The 12,151-nt window shown below is 51.3% G+C and overlaps 2 protein-coding genes across 3 annotated transcripts in view; both read right to left on the bottom strand.

The window, feature by feature from the left end:
• Nucleotides 1-1,665, bottom strand: part of AXL (AXL receptor tyrosine kinase) — a 30,303-nt gene extending 28,638 nt beyond the window's left edge. Inside the window, exons 1-2 of one of the 2 annotated variants that reach the window (XM_030874175.2) lie at nucleotides 1,383-1,665; nucleotides 52-274 (exon numbers count right to left, since the gene is read on the bottom strand). In XM_030874175.2, coding sequence (XP_030730035.1) covers nucleotides 52-274; nucleotides 1,383-1,446 — 287 coding nt within the window. In that variant the 5' untranslated portion in view covers nucleotides 1,447-1,665. The remainder of the gene's footprint in view (nucleotides 1-51; nucleotides 275-1,382) is intronic. The other variant, XM_030874178.2, reaches the window with a different exon arrangement.
• Nucleotides 1,666-10,156: 8,491 nt separating this feature from the next.
• LOC115862407 (cytochrome P450 2S1) overlaps nucleotides 10,157-12,151 on the bottom strand; it is a 12,791-nt gene continuing 10,796 nt past the window's right edge. The window contains exons 8-9 of the mRNA XM_030874185.2: nucleotides 10,828-10,969; nucleotides 10,157-10,734 (exon numbers count right to left, since the gene is read on the bottom strand). Coding sequence (XP_030730045.1) covers nucleotides 10,553-10,734; nucleotides 10,828-10,969 — 324 coding nt within the window. The 3' untranslated portion in view covers nucleotides 10,157-10,552. The remainder of the gene's footprint in view (nucleotides 10,735-10,827; nucleotides 10,970-12,151) is intronic.

Raw genomic sequence — 12,151 nt, forward strand, 5'->3', positions numbered from 1 at the left:
ACAGGGGTCAGGAGGGATGAGGGTCGCGTCTGGTTAGCGGAGGCCGGGCACCTGAGTTGGCTGACCACTTTCCAGTCATCCTGCCCGTCTTCGCCCAGGGGCACCTGGGTCTGGGTGCTGTCTGCCAGCTCTAGGACCTGTCCATCCCGAAGCCAGGTCACCTCGGGGGGCTCCCCCTGAACCTGGAGCTCACACCGAAGGGCCCCCATGAGTCCTCGGGCACCAGTGATGTTCCCTGGACTCCCCACAAAGGGGTGCCCCTCAGCCTGTGGGCCTGCAGGGAGATGGGGAAGAATTCACTCAGGAAACCCTGCTCCCCTCCGACTCCTTGGTTCCACCCGTGCCGGCCTGCCTACTGCCAGGACCCCGCCAGGCCCTTAGGCCCACATAGTTGCAGAGTGACCTCAGCAGGGGGTGTGGAGGGTAGAGGCTTTGAGGGGAAGATGGGAGCCTTCCCTGGGGACTGGGGTCCGGCCTCCAGCCTCCGTCCGTTGGGAGTAGGCCCGGGGTCTGGCAGCCTCCCACGCCCTGACTGCCCGGCAGGCCTGCCCTCCCTTAGCGTCTCTAGAGACTTGACAGATTAGGCTGGTGGATGGTGGGGAAGAAAAGGGAATGGGAGGGAGAGGAGAGAGAGAGAAACAGGGAAGGAGAGTCAGAGAGAGGAACCAGAGAAAGTCAGGCAGACAGAGAGGGACAGAAACCCGGAGCGACAGAGGATAAGAGATGGAGAGAGACACCCCAGAGGGGAAAAAGTGGTAGGAGAGACACACAGAGGGAAATGGACAGAAAGAGACAAAAACAGACTGACAGAGACAGTGATAGAGACACTTAGGGCACAGGGAGAGATAAAGACAGAGACTGGAGAGAGAGAGAGAAATGGAGACCCACAGAGATGGTAGGATTGGAGGCAGAGCCCCTGGCCCCAGAGGTGGAACGCGCAGACAAACAGCCCTGGGGTAAGGAGAAGTGGGGGTGACAGTGACGAGGGACTTCCCCTAGGGCTCTGGAGCCTCCTCATCCCGCTGCCTGACTTAGGGCTCCTTTCTGGAAGATTCCTTTCCAGGCAGCCCCCAGCTCAGCCCCTCTCCCCAAGGCCCCCAACTCAAGTCCAGCCCCTACCCTTGCCCTCAGCTTCTCCTGTCTGTCTGTCTGTGTCCATCTCTCCCCATCTCTGACCCTCTTAGTTTCTGTTTCTTGCCCTTCTGCTCTCTCAAGAGTCCCTTTTTCCTTCCCTCTCTTGGTCTGTCTCTGTGTATACCCTCCCCCTCTGTTGTCCCAAGAAAACTCCCTGAGCCAGACCAGGACTCCCGACTCACCCCCCTCAAACACCTGCCATCCATCCCTCTCCTTTCCCTCCTCCCCCAGCGCCCCCCATCACTCACCCTTGGGAGCCACGCACCCCCAGTAGCACAGCGCCCAGCACCAGGCCAGCAGGACCCTGCCCATCCTCGGGGCACCACGCAATCAATGTCAAACTTTCCTCAGAAGTTGCTGGGCACCCCGTGGGGGAGGGGGCAGGGCCGGGTTGTGCCCGGCCCTCCCCCCAGCTCCGGGCTCCCCGGATTTGGCACTGCCCGCCTGGCACAGCGGAGCGGGGGGCGCCCTCACCCGGCTCTGCTCAGCGGCGCCTTCCCAGCTCCCCTGCCTCCTTCTCTCCCTCCCAGATTTCGGGCAAGGCTTTCCCCGCCCCTGGCTTCCCCCCCCCTCCCCGCCTCCGCCCACCGGCCGGAGCCCAAGGGGCCACCTGGACTTCAAGGGGTTAACGCGGAGAGAAGAGGACCAGCTCTGTCTTAAAGGGGCCCTGGAGGGAGGCTGAAGAGGGGGAAGGGGGCCCCAGGTGGCTACGCCCCTAATCGTGGGCCAGCGAGGCAGGGAAGCTGTGCGTCTCCCTATCCCGGCTCTGGGCGCTGTCCCTCTGGGCTCTCTCAGTGTCTGGTAAACATTCCTCCAGAACTCCTCTCCCCTCTGCGACGCCCCCCTCCCCTGCCTCCACCCCCAGCCCAGCCCAGCCAGGCACTCCCCCTCTCACTCACAGCTCCTCAGACAAGGACACACACACACACACACACACTCACACACACACACAAATGTCATCTACACACAGAGGCTGGGACAGGAGGAGACACGCAGGGGCACGCCACCGGCTCACACTCAGACAAGCCAGGTCAGGAGCTCCTCCATTCGTGGAGAAACCAGAAACGGGAGGACACTGCTGCGTGGGCATCCCTGGGGGAGGACTTGGGGAGACGTGGATCCTCATACAAAAGAGATCCACATGGGCACGGAAACAGGACATCAGTGGATGGGCACTCACAGGGGTGCCCAAAGACCTGGGTGGGACTCCCGCCTCTACCACTAACCCTGTGACCTTACAAGTGACTGGCCTCCCTGAGCCTCGCTTTGTCCATCTGTAAGGTGGGAACAGCAATAGAACCCACTTAGCAGGCTACGGAGAAGCTGTCCTGGGACAGTGCACGTGCAGTTTTTTGCACGTGGTGACGACAGCTGACAAGGTGCCCTTGATTTTTTGCATCTCATCTGTATGTCTCTCTGTGCACTTGCATGGCTGTCTCCCTCTGGTGGATTGTGTATCCTGATCCTTGTAGATCCAGGGCCTGTGTGCTGGTTCTCCTGCTTGTCCGTTTACTTCCCACCATGTGTTTTGCACGTGGTGGAGGTGGGGGGGGGGGGGCCTCTGCAAGCCTGAGTGTCTGTGTAGGAGGGGGCTGGCCACCCATCTCTCTGCTCTTGGCTGTTCTGTTTGTGTATTGGCATCCCTACAGCTCCTTATAAACTCCTCTTTCAGCCTCCCGATGTCTCTCCCACCTGCCTCTTCTCACTCCGAGGAGTCCAGCCCCATCCTTTCCCACCAGGACCCTGCCTTGGCCTCCTCCCTGGCCTCCCCCCAGGCCTCCTTGCCTCCACTCTTACTCCCTCCAACCCATCTCCCATTCATAAGCAGAGGGATGTTTCTGAAACTCAAATCTGACCCTGTCCCCTCCCTGCTTAACCTTGGCTCCCCACTGCCCTCAGGGCGAGCTCCCGGCTCCACAACCTGGCACTCAGGGCTCTTCCCCATCAGCTTTCCTGAGCTGTGTCATTTGTGTCCCATTTCAGTGACAGCCTCAGCATCTATTCTGCCACCCAAGCCTGACCCTCAGGGTCCTCTTGGACAGCCCCCACCCTCAATAAGTTTCCAAGTGCCAAGGAGGATTCGATTTAGCTCCACAAACCTTTCTCCTGCCTGGCCTTGCTGTCCTTCCCATGGTCTCACCCTGGTCCAGCCCCATCTTCTCCCACCTGGACCCCTGCTCTGGCCTCCTCCCTGGTCTCCTGGCCTCCACTCTCTCTCCCTCTAACCTGTCAACAGCAAGAAGAATGTCTCTCAATCCCAAATCAAACCCTTTTCCACCTTTGCCCCAAACCTTCCAAGATAAACCCCGAAACTGCTTGCCTTGACCCCTCATGTCCACCTGGCTCCTTTCTCTTGTTCACAAGCTTTAGGGCCTCCTCCTGCAGCTCTATGCCCCCAACTCCTACACACCCTCAGCCCCATCTCAATTGTCCCTTCTCCTTGGCATCACTGCCTGGTCCTTCCCAGTCAACTCTAGGTCCCCGTGTTGTTCACTCCTAACACTTTGTCCTTTTCTTTGGCTTGGGCTGTCACAATATATTTATTGGTGTGACTGTGTGTCTCATGGTCTGCGGGCTCTGGGAGTGTAGGCACTGGGTATATCTTGGGTACCACTGTGTCCGCACCACCATGTAAAAGACCTTTCCTAAAGGGGCCAATTCATTATTGTGGCATTTTGGGGGGACGCAAATATGTGCAAAGATCTGCCCACTTGTTTGAATACGCTGGGTGGCCCTACACACCTAGGACACGGTGGACCCAGCTGTGTGCGTGGCCAGCTTGAATCTGTGTTCGTTCTTTCAAGAACTATTTGCTGAGTATCTAATATGTGTTTGCAATTGGCTTTCAAATGCATTTTATTTATTTTTTTTTATACATAGTATTTTTATTTTATTTTTTATTTTATTATGGTCCCGCTGTGCGGCATGTGGGATCTTAATTCCCCCACCAGGGATGGAACCCTAACCCTAGCCCTACAGTGGAAGCACGGAGTCTTTTAAACGACTGGACCCCCAGGGAAGTCCCTCAAATGCATTTTAAAAATGAGATGGGGGAATTCCCTGGCGGTCCAGTGGTTAGGACTCGGTGCTTTCATTGCTGAACTGCTGAAGGTGCAGGTTCCGATCCCTGGTCGGGGAACTAAGATCCTGAAAGTCGTGAGGCGCGGCCAAAAAAAGAAAGGTGAGATGGACAGGTGGATAGAAATGTTCCCTGTGCCAGAGGCGGGGATTCCACAGTGAGCAAGACTGCCCTCATGGAGCTCATATTCCAAGTGGAAGAGGGAGAAAAGCCAGAGAAATGTTTATCAGATTGCAACACGGGAAGCGAAGAAAAATAAAGTTGGGGAAGGGATATCAAGGGGAGCGGGGGCAGTGCCATTTTAGAGAAAGTAGTCAGGGAAGTGCTCTCTGAGGTTATGATCAAGTTCTGAAGTAAATTAGCAAGTGAGTCATATAGGAAAGGGCATTCCAGGCAGAGGGAACAGCCGGTGCAAAGGCCTGAGGGCAGGCCTGCAGGGAACTTCAAGGAGAAGACCCGCGTGGCTGGAATGGATGGGGGTCAGGGAGTAGGTGAGATCAGGGAGGGCATTGGCCTGGGGAGGAGGACTTTGGCTTTTATCCTAAATATGACAGAATGCACTAAGGGGCTATTCCCCCCACCCAGCTTTACTGAGGGATAATTGGTCAAAATGTATAAATTTAATGGGGAATTCCCCGGTGGTCCAGTGGTTAGGACTCGGCCCTTTCACTGCTGAGGGCCCAGGTTCGATCCCTGGTTGGGGAACTGGGGAACTAAGATCCCACAAGCCATGCAGCATGCCAAAATAAATAAATAAATAGATAGATAAATAAATAAATAATAAATTTAAGGTGTACACCATGATTTACTACATGTATATATTGCAAAGGGATTACCACAATAAAGTTAATTAACCCATCCATTACCTCACATAGTTACCATTTTTTGGCGTGTATAGTGAGAACATTTAAGATCTACTCTCTTAGTAAATTTCAAGTATACAGTACAGTATTAACTATAGTCACCATGCTGTACATTAGGTCCCCAGAACTTATTCATCTTGTAACTGAAGATCTGTACCCTTTGATCAACATCTCCCCATTTCTCCCCCACCCCCAGCCTCTGGCAACAACAATTCTTTTACTTAATTAAGTAATTATTAATTAATTTTTATTGCGAGACAATTGACCTATAACACTATATTAGTTTCAGATGTACACAGTGATTCTCTATTTGTATATGTTGTGAAATGATCACCACAGTAAGTCTACTTAACATCCATCACTACGCAGTTACAATTTTTTTTCGTTATGAAACTTTTAAGATTTACTCTCTTAGCAACTTTCAAATGTATAATACAGTTTTATTAACTATAGTCACCATGCTACATGACATCTCTCTGTTTCTATGAATTCAGCTTTTTTAGATTCCACATATAAGTGAGATCATACAGTATTTGTCTTTCTCTGTCTGACTTAGGATAATGACTTCAAGGTCCATCCATGTTTGTCACAAATGGCAGGGTTTCCTTTTTTTTATGGCTGAATAATATTCTGTTATATATCTATATCACATTTTCTTTTTTTTTAATTTTTTTTTTTTTTTAAATTTTGGCTGCGTTGGGTCTTCGTTGCTGCACGTGGGCTTTCCCTAGTTGCGGCGAGCGGGGGCTACTCTTTGTTGTGGTGCACGGGCTTCTCCTTGCAGTGGCTTCTCTTGTTGGGCGGAGCATGGGCACGTGGGCTTCAGTAGCTGAGGCTCGTGGGCTCTAGAGCGCAGGCTCAGTACTTGTGGCACACAGGCTTAGCTGCTCCATGGCATGTGGGATCCTCCCGGACCAGGGCTTGAACCCATGTCACCTGCGTTGGCAGGCAGATTCCTAACCACTGTACCACCAGGGAAGCCTGTCACACTTTCTTTATCCACTCATCTGCTGACACTTAGATTGCTTCTGTATCTTGGCTATCGTGAATAATGCTGCCATGGACACAGGGGTGCAGATATCTCTTTTGGGACACTGATTTTGTTTCCTTTGGATATATACCAAGGAGAGGGACTGTTGGATCCTATGACAATTCTATTTTTAATTTTTTGAGGAACCTCCATATTGTTTTCCATAGTGGCTGCACCAATTTACATTCCCACCAACGGTGCACAAGGGTTCCCCACTGGGAGGCAGAGCAGGGGAGAGACCTGATTTGATTTGGGGTTTTTTTTTTTTGCGGTACGCGGGCCTCTCACTGTTGTGGCCTCTCCCGTTGTGGAGCACAGGCTCCGTACGTGCAGGCTCAGCGGCCATGGCTCACGGGCCCAGCCGCTCCGCGGCACGTGGGATCTTCCTGGACCGTGGCACGAACCCGTGTCCCCTGCATCGGCAGGCGGACTCTCAACCACTGCGCCACCAGGGAAGCCCTGATTTGGTTTTAAAGGCCAGTAAGTGAAAAGTTGATGGGAAACTTTCTAACAGAGGGATCAGGACCTGGACACACTATATGGGAACATTTATTATTGAGATATGATGAGCCTGGAAGGGGCCCAGCCCACCCAGTGAGGAGCTCTTGGGCCAGAATGATCCCAAATCTGATCTAACTTCCAGTTTACAGAGAATTCCTGGCAATGGAAAGACATCTTGAGTAGCACCCCAAAGATGCCATCAGCCAAATCTGGGATGTGAAAAATGACACAGGGCAAACGACCTGTGTGACTAGTTTCTTGAAGAAATTAGTGGCATTACCAAAGGGGAAAGGCAGGGAGGGATAAATTAGCAGTTTGGACTTAAAATATACACCCTACTATATATAAAATAGATAACCAGCAAGGATCTACTGTATAGCACAGGGAACTACTCAATATCTTGTAATAACCTATAATGGAAGAGAATATAAAAAAAAGAATTATATATATTTATGTATATGTATAATTGAATCCCTGTGCTGTACATCTGAAACTAACACAACATTGTAAATCAACTATATTTCAACAAAAATTAAAAAAATAAGTGGCATAAAAAAGGTTGGGAATGGTTACAGCTTTAGAAGACCTAAGCATCCAAATGAGGCACTGAATGATGAGCCTTTGGATATAGATTTGAACAAACACGCCTATGAAGTACATTTCTGCAACCATCAGGGAAACGTGAACACTAACACAGCAAAATTGCTAACTGTGATAGGTGTGAAAATGGTATCTCGGTTGTGACTCTTCTTGTTTTTTCCTTGCGGTACGCGGGCCTCTCACCGCTGTGGCCTCTCTCGTTGCGGAGCAGAGGCTCCGGATGCGCAGGCTCAGCAGCCATGGCTCACGGGCCCAGCCACTCTGCGGCATGTGGGATCTTCCCGGACCGGGGCACGAACCCGCGTCCCCTGCATCGGCAGGCGGACTCTCAACCACGGCGCTACCAGGGAAACCCAGTTGTGACTCTTAAAAAGTGGATTTTAGGGAATTCCCTGGTGGTCCAGTGGTTAGGACTATGCTTTCACTGCTGTGGGCCTGGGTTCAGTCAGGGAACTAAGATCCTGCAAGCCATGTGGCCAAAAAAAAAAAAAAAAAACAAAAGAGTGGATTTTAAAGGGGAGTTATTTTCTTAATAAGTTAGGAGTCTTTGTTGGGCGTAATGAAAGTTTTGGGTGTAGATAGTGTGAAGGTTATACATTGTGAATATATTTAATGCCACTGAATCGTACACTTACAAGTGGTGAAAATGATAAATATTATGTTATATATATTTTACACCCCCCCAAAAAAAACAAACTGAACCCCACACTGATTGTAAAGACTTTTACTTTGGGGTCCAATAATTATTGTTTAAGACATTTTGAGTTTTTGTTTTTCTTTTGCCTGCTCCTGGAATCATCCTAATTCATGTCAACTTTCATATTGATGCAGTGCAAGGTCCATCCTTCCTCAAATAAATGAATTTGCTGGTATTTCTGATCCCAAGATTCCCTGAATGTGAATTTTGAGTGCAAAGGAAAGCAAATCATTGCCTTAATTTAAAAGGAGGAAACATCAAACCTCATTCATTCCTTTTCATATCACACTGACATAAAAAGTAGTAATAATAAATCCAAGAACTTAGCACGTATTTTGTTCCTATTAAGTTCCAGAATTTTTCACGTCTCTTCTTTTAAGTTTGGCAAGTCTTTTAGATGCTAAATCTTCAGTGAAGGTGTCATCAACTAGAAAGTGGCAAAGTTAGGATCTGATCCCCATCACATCTTTCTATTTTCCATCATATCACTATTTTGTGCTACCTCTGTAGAATTTAAGCCAAAAAATAAAGTGATAACATCATGGAAAATTAAAAAAAAAAAAAAAGGAAACTTTAGCTAACGATCTATGCATTGCTGAAGCATTCAGAGGTCGATGTCTGCAATTTATTTTTTGGTTTGTTTTCGGCCGTGCGGCGTGGCACGCGGGATCTTAGTTCCCTGATCAGAGATCGAACCTGCGCCTCCACAGTGGAAGTGTGGAGTCCTAATCACTGGACCGCCAGGGAATTCCCTGCGATTTATTCTGAAATGCCTAAAAAAATGAGCTGGCTGGGCAGGTGGAAAGAAGTGTGCTAATGCAGCATGGCAACCAAAGTGGGAGAGCCCAGGCGGTAGCCCATGGGTATTTCCGTATAATCCCCTTAACTTTGCTGCATGTTTGAAAATTGTCATAATAAAATGTTGGGGGGAAAAATGTCCTTTACTATGAGAAATGTGTATTCAATTATTTTCTGAGATTTGCTTTAAAATCACTGTAAGAGAGTGATAGATGAAATAAAATTAGCCGAAAGTTGATGATTATCGAATGAGGCCCGGTCATGGGCCCACGGGTTCATTGTACTATTCTCTCTACTGGTGTGTGTTTGAAAACTTCCTTATTAGATAATTGACAAAGAAAAAGATACTTCTGGCTCTCTAGTGAAGAGAAGGGAGGAGGGAACGGGTGGCAGGAGAGGCCAGAGTGAGGGTAGGGTTTGTGTTTCGGCGTGTGCTTTCAGTTTGGGAGGGCGCCCAGGGTGGGAAGCGGTCACCTTCGGGTTTTCCCTAACTGAGGCCCCCAACTCTCCTACCCGCAAGCCTCCCACCCCCTGCCCTAGGCCTGCAGTTCTGCCCACCCCCCAACATCAGCTTCACCGGAAGTGAGGCCCAGGACAGCTCCCCCCACCCCGCACGCCCCCCCCCCCCCGCCCCGCCACCTCCACATCTGCTACTGATGTCAACAGCCAGGGTAGGCGGGGGCCATGTTTTTCGGTTCCCGCCTAGCCTCCAGGGAGGGGTGGACCCCCTCCATCCCCACTCCTTACTCACAATGATGGACACTGTCACACACATACTAGGCCCTGCCCTGGGCCAGAGACAAACTTTTATTGCAAAACGGGGACCTTCGAGTCACAAGGACGTCAGACCTGGCCTCTTCCCTGCAACGGGGAGTTGGAATCTGGCTCCATCCACTGGGTCTAACTGGAGGCGGGTGGGGGGAGCAGGGGAGGTTTTCAACATGGTTATATAAGCTGGAGTGTGTGTGTGTGTGTGTGTGCGTGTGCGTGTGCGTGTGTGTGTGTGTGGTGTGTTCCCCTGATCTGAGTTTCCACGTATGTCCAAGTTTACTTTGTCCCCAGGCTTGTGCACAATTGCACACTGGGGTGTGTCTGTATTTGGGAGCATTTGGGGGATCAGGCTGCCTGGAAAGGGGTGCCCTTGAGGGCTGAAGGTGCGGAGGAGGCCAGGGCTGGGCCTCCGCAGGAGTCGTATATCTTAGCGGGAAGATACCCCGGAGGCGGGCGGGTGTCCCACATGGGCTGGCTGTGTGGTTCAGTGGTTGGGGGCATGTGGATGACGACAGTCTTATGCCTGGAGAGCGGTACGGTCACCTGAGGGCTGAGGACAGAGATGGTCTTTGTGTGGTGACATGAGGTGGCATGGGGCATGTTCTCTGCTCTAGGCTCCCAGAGATGGTGGCCCTGGTAAGTCTGATGAGTTAAGAGGGCACGTGGGCTGCACACACTGTGGCTGTTTCCGTGGCTTGTGAAGGCGGCAGCTGAATCCCCACGCGTGGGTTGTGGGTCCGGGGGAGCTGTGCTGTGTATGAGTTGGTGGGTTATCCGGGCATGTGGTTGTGATTCCAGATGGACTAAATTTGTCAGTAGAAAGCTGCGTGGCCGAGTTGCCTTGTGGCCCTCATGGGTGTGTCTGGGTGTGTGGTTGCGTGGTCTGATGACCCTGTGGATGTGTAGGCTGAATATATGTGTGACCGACTCTAGAAAACAGCTACAGGTGTGCGAAGGTGGCTGCCTGTGGTGTAGGCGTGTGGCTCAGGAGACACAGCCATGTCCATGGCAACCGCCAAGGCTACTACCTCCCAAGTTTCCCTTCTTCATCCGGTCCACACGGTGGGGTGGGGTGGAGGTCAGCGGGGCCGGAATTGCAGCTGGAAGGCTTGGGGGATGTTGAAAAGGCCACTGACGGCTGGCTGGAGGCTCAGGGCACCCGGTGGGCACGGGTTCCCCAGTGAGAAGGCCTGCAGGATGGCGGTGAACAGGAGGAAGAGCTCGGTCCGAGCCAGGCCCTCCCCGAGGCAGACACGCTTACCTGGAGGGGAGACAGATGGCGCTGTGCCAACCATCCTCACACCCAGGCCTGTGGGAGGACCAGTGGGTAGACAGGGGCGGACCCAGCAGATACCTAAGGAGAAGGGCAGGAAGGCCTCGTGCTTTTTGAACTTTCCGTCTGCATCCAGGAATCGTCCTGGGTTGAACTCCTCGGGCTGTTTGAAGACCTCAGGGTCATGCAGGATGGAACCAAGGAGGGGGAAGACCTCCGTGCCCTGAGGGGAGATCATAACAAAACTACAAACATCCCTCACCCCGCAGGCCTTCAGTCCTCGAGGGCAGAGCACAAGAGTCTGGTGTGTTGGGGAAACGGGTTCACGAAACATAGCGGCATCAATGTTTATCGAGGGCTTGTTACGTGTCAGGCACTTTATTAAGCCTACATACGTATCGCCTCATATGTAATAGGTACATGTATTATACTCACACACACACACTCACAAACGTCCACACAAACTCACTAAATCTTTTTAACAAGTCTAGGGAACAGTTAGTAATATGATCCCATTTTAAAGATGGGGGAGGGACTTCCCTGGTGGTCCAGTGGCCTAAGACTCCGCGCTCCCAATGCAGGGGACTCAGGGTTCGATCCCTGGCCGGGGAACTAGATCCCACATGCATGCCACACCTAAGAGTTCGCATGCCACAACTAAGGAGCCCTCTTGCCGCAACTAAGACCCGGCACAACCAAATAAATAAATAAATTAAATATTTAAAAAACCAAACCAACGAAAGATAATGTCTTAGAGGCTGCTTATAAGGCGGGGAAAATAACTGTCCACGGGTTAAACAGGGTGCTAGGAACAGTCAGGTCTGTAACTCGGTAGTACAAATGGATTAAAGGATAGGGCTAACACGGATGCAACAGTGTGGAATATTTAAAAAAAAAAAAAAAAAAAAAGATGGAGGACTTCCCTGGTGGTCCAGTGGTTAAGACTCCGTGCTCCCACTATAGGGGACACGGGTTCGATCCCTGGTCAGGGAACTAAGATCCTGCAAGTCGCATGGTACAGCCAAAACAAACAAAAAGTGGGAAAACAGAGGCCCAGAGAACGTAAGCAACTTGCCCAAAGCAACATTTGGACGTGGCAGAGCTTGTTATTTTTATGTTTGTTTTTAAACTTTGGGGCTATGTTGTGATTCAGCTGTGGCTGTCCTAAGGCACTTGGCTAAGAGTCCAGCTTTCTGCCACTATGATCTTCTGGAGGTGAAGGGTGGGTGGATGGGGGCTGCCCGTGAAGGCTTCCCCCGCCCAGGTTTGGGGAGAGGGGCAGCCCCTTCCGCTGAGATCAGAGTCCCCATGTTCCCAGGGCTGTGGTGGAGGGTGAAGGAAGGTAGGGAGTACGAGGAGAGGGCGAGGGGTCTCCTTTGTTAGGGATTCTGGCTAACGGGGCTTC

The sequence above is a fragment of the Globicephala melas genome, chromosome 19 (assembly GCF_963455315.2).
Source record: "Globicephala melas chromosome 19, mGloMel1.2, whole genome shotgun sequence".
Lineage (NCBI taxonomy): Eukaryota > Metazoa > Chordata > Mammalia > Artiodactyla > Delphinidae > Globicephala > Globicephala melas.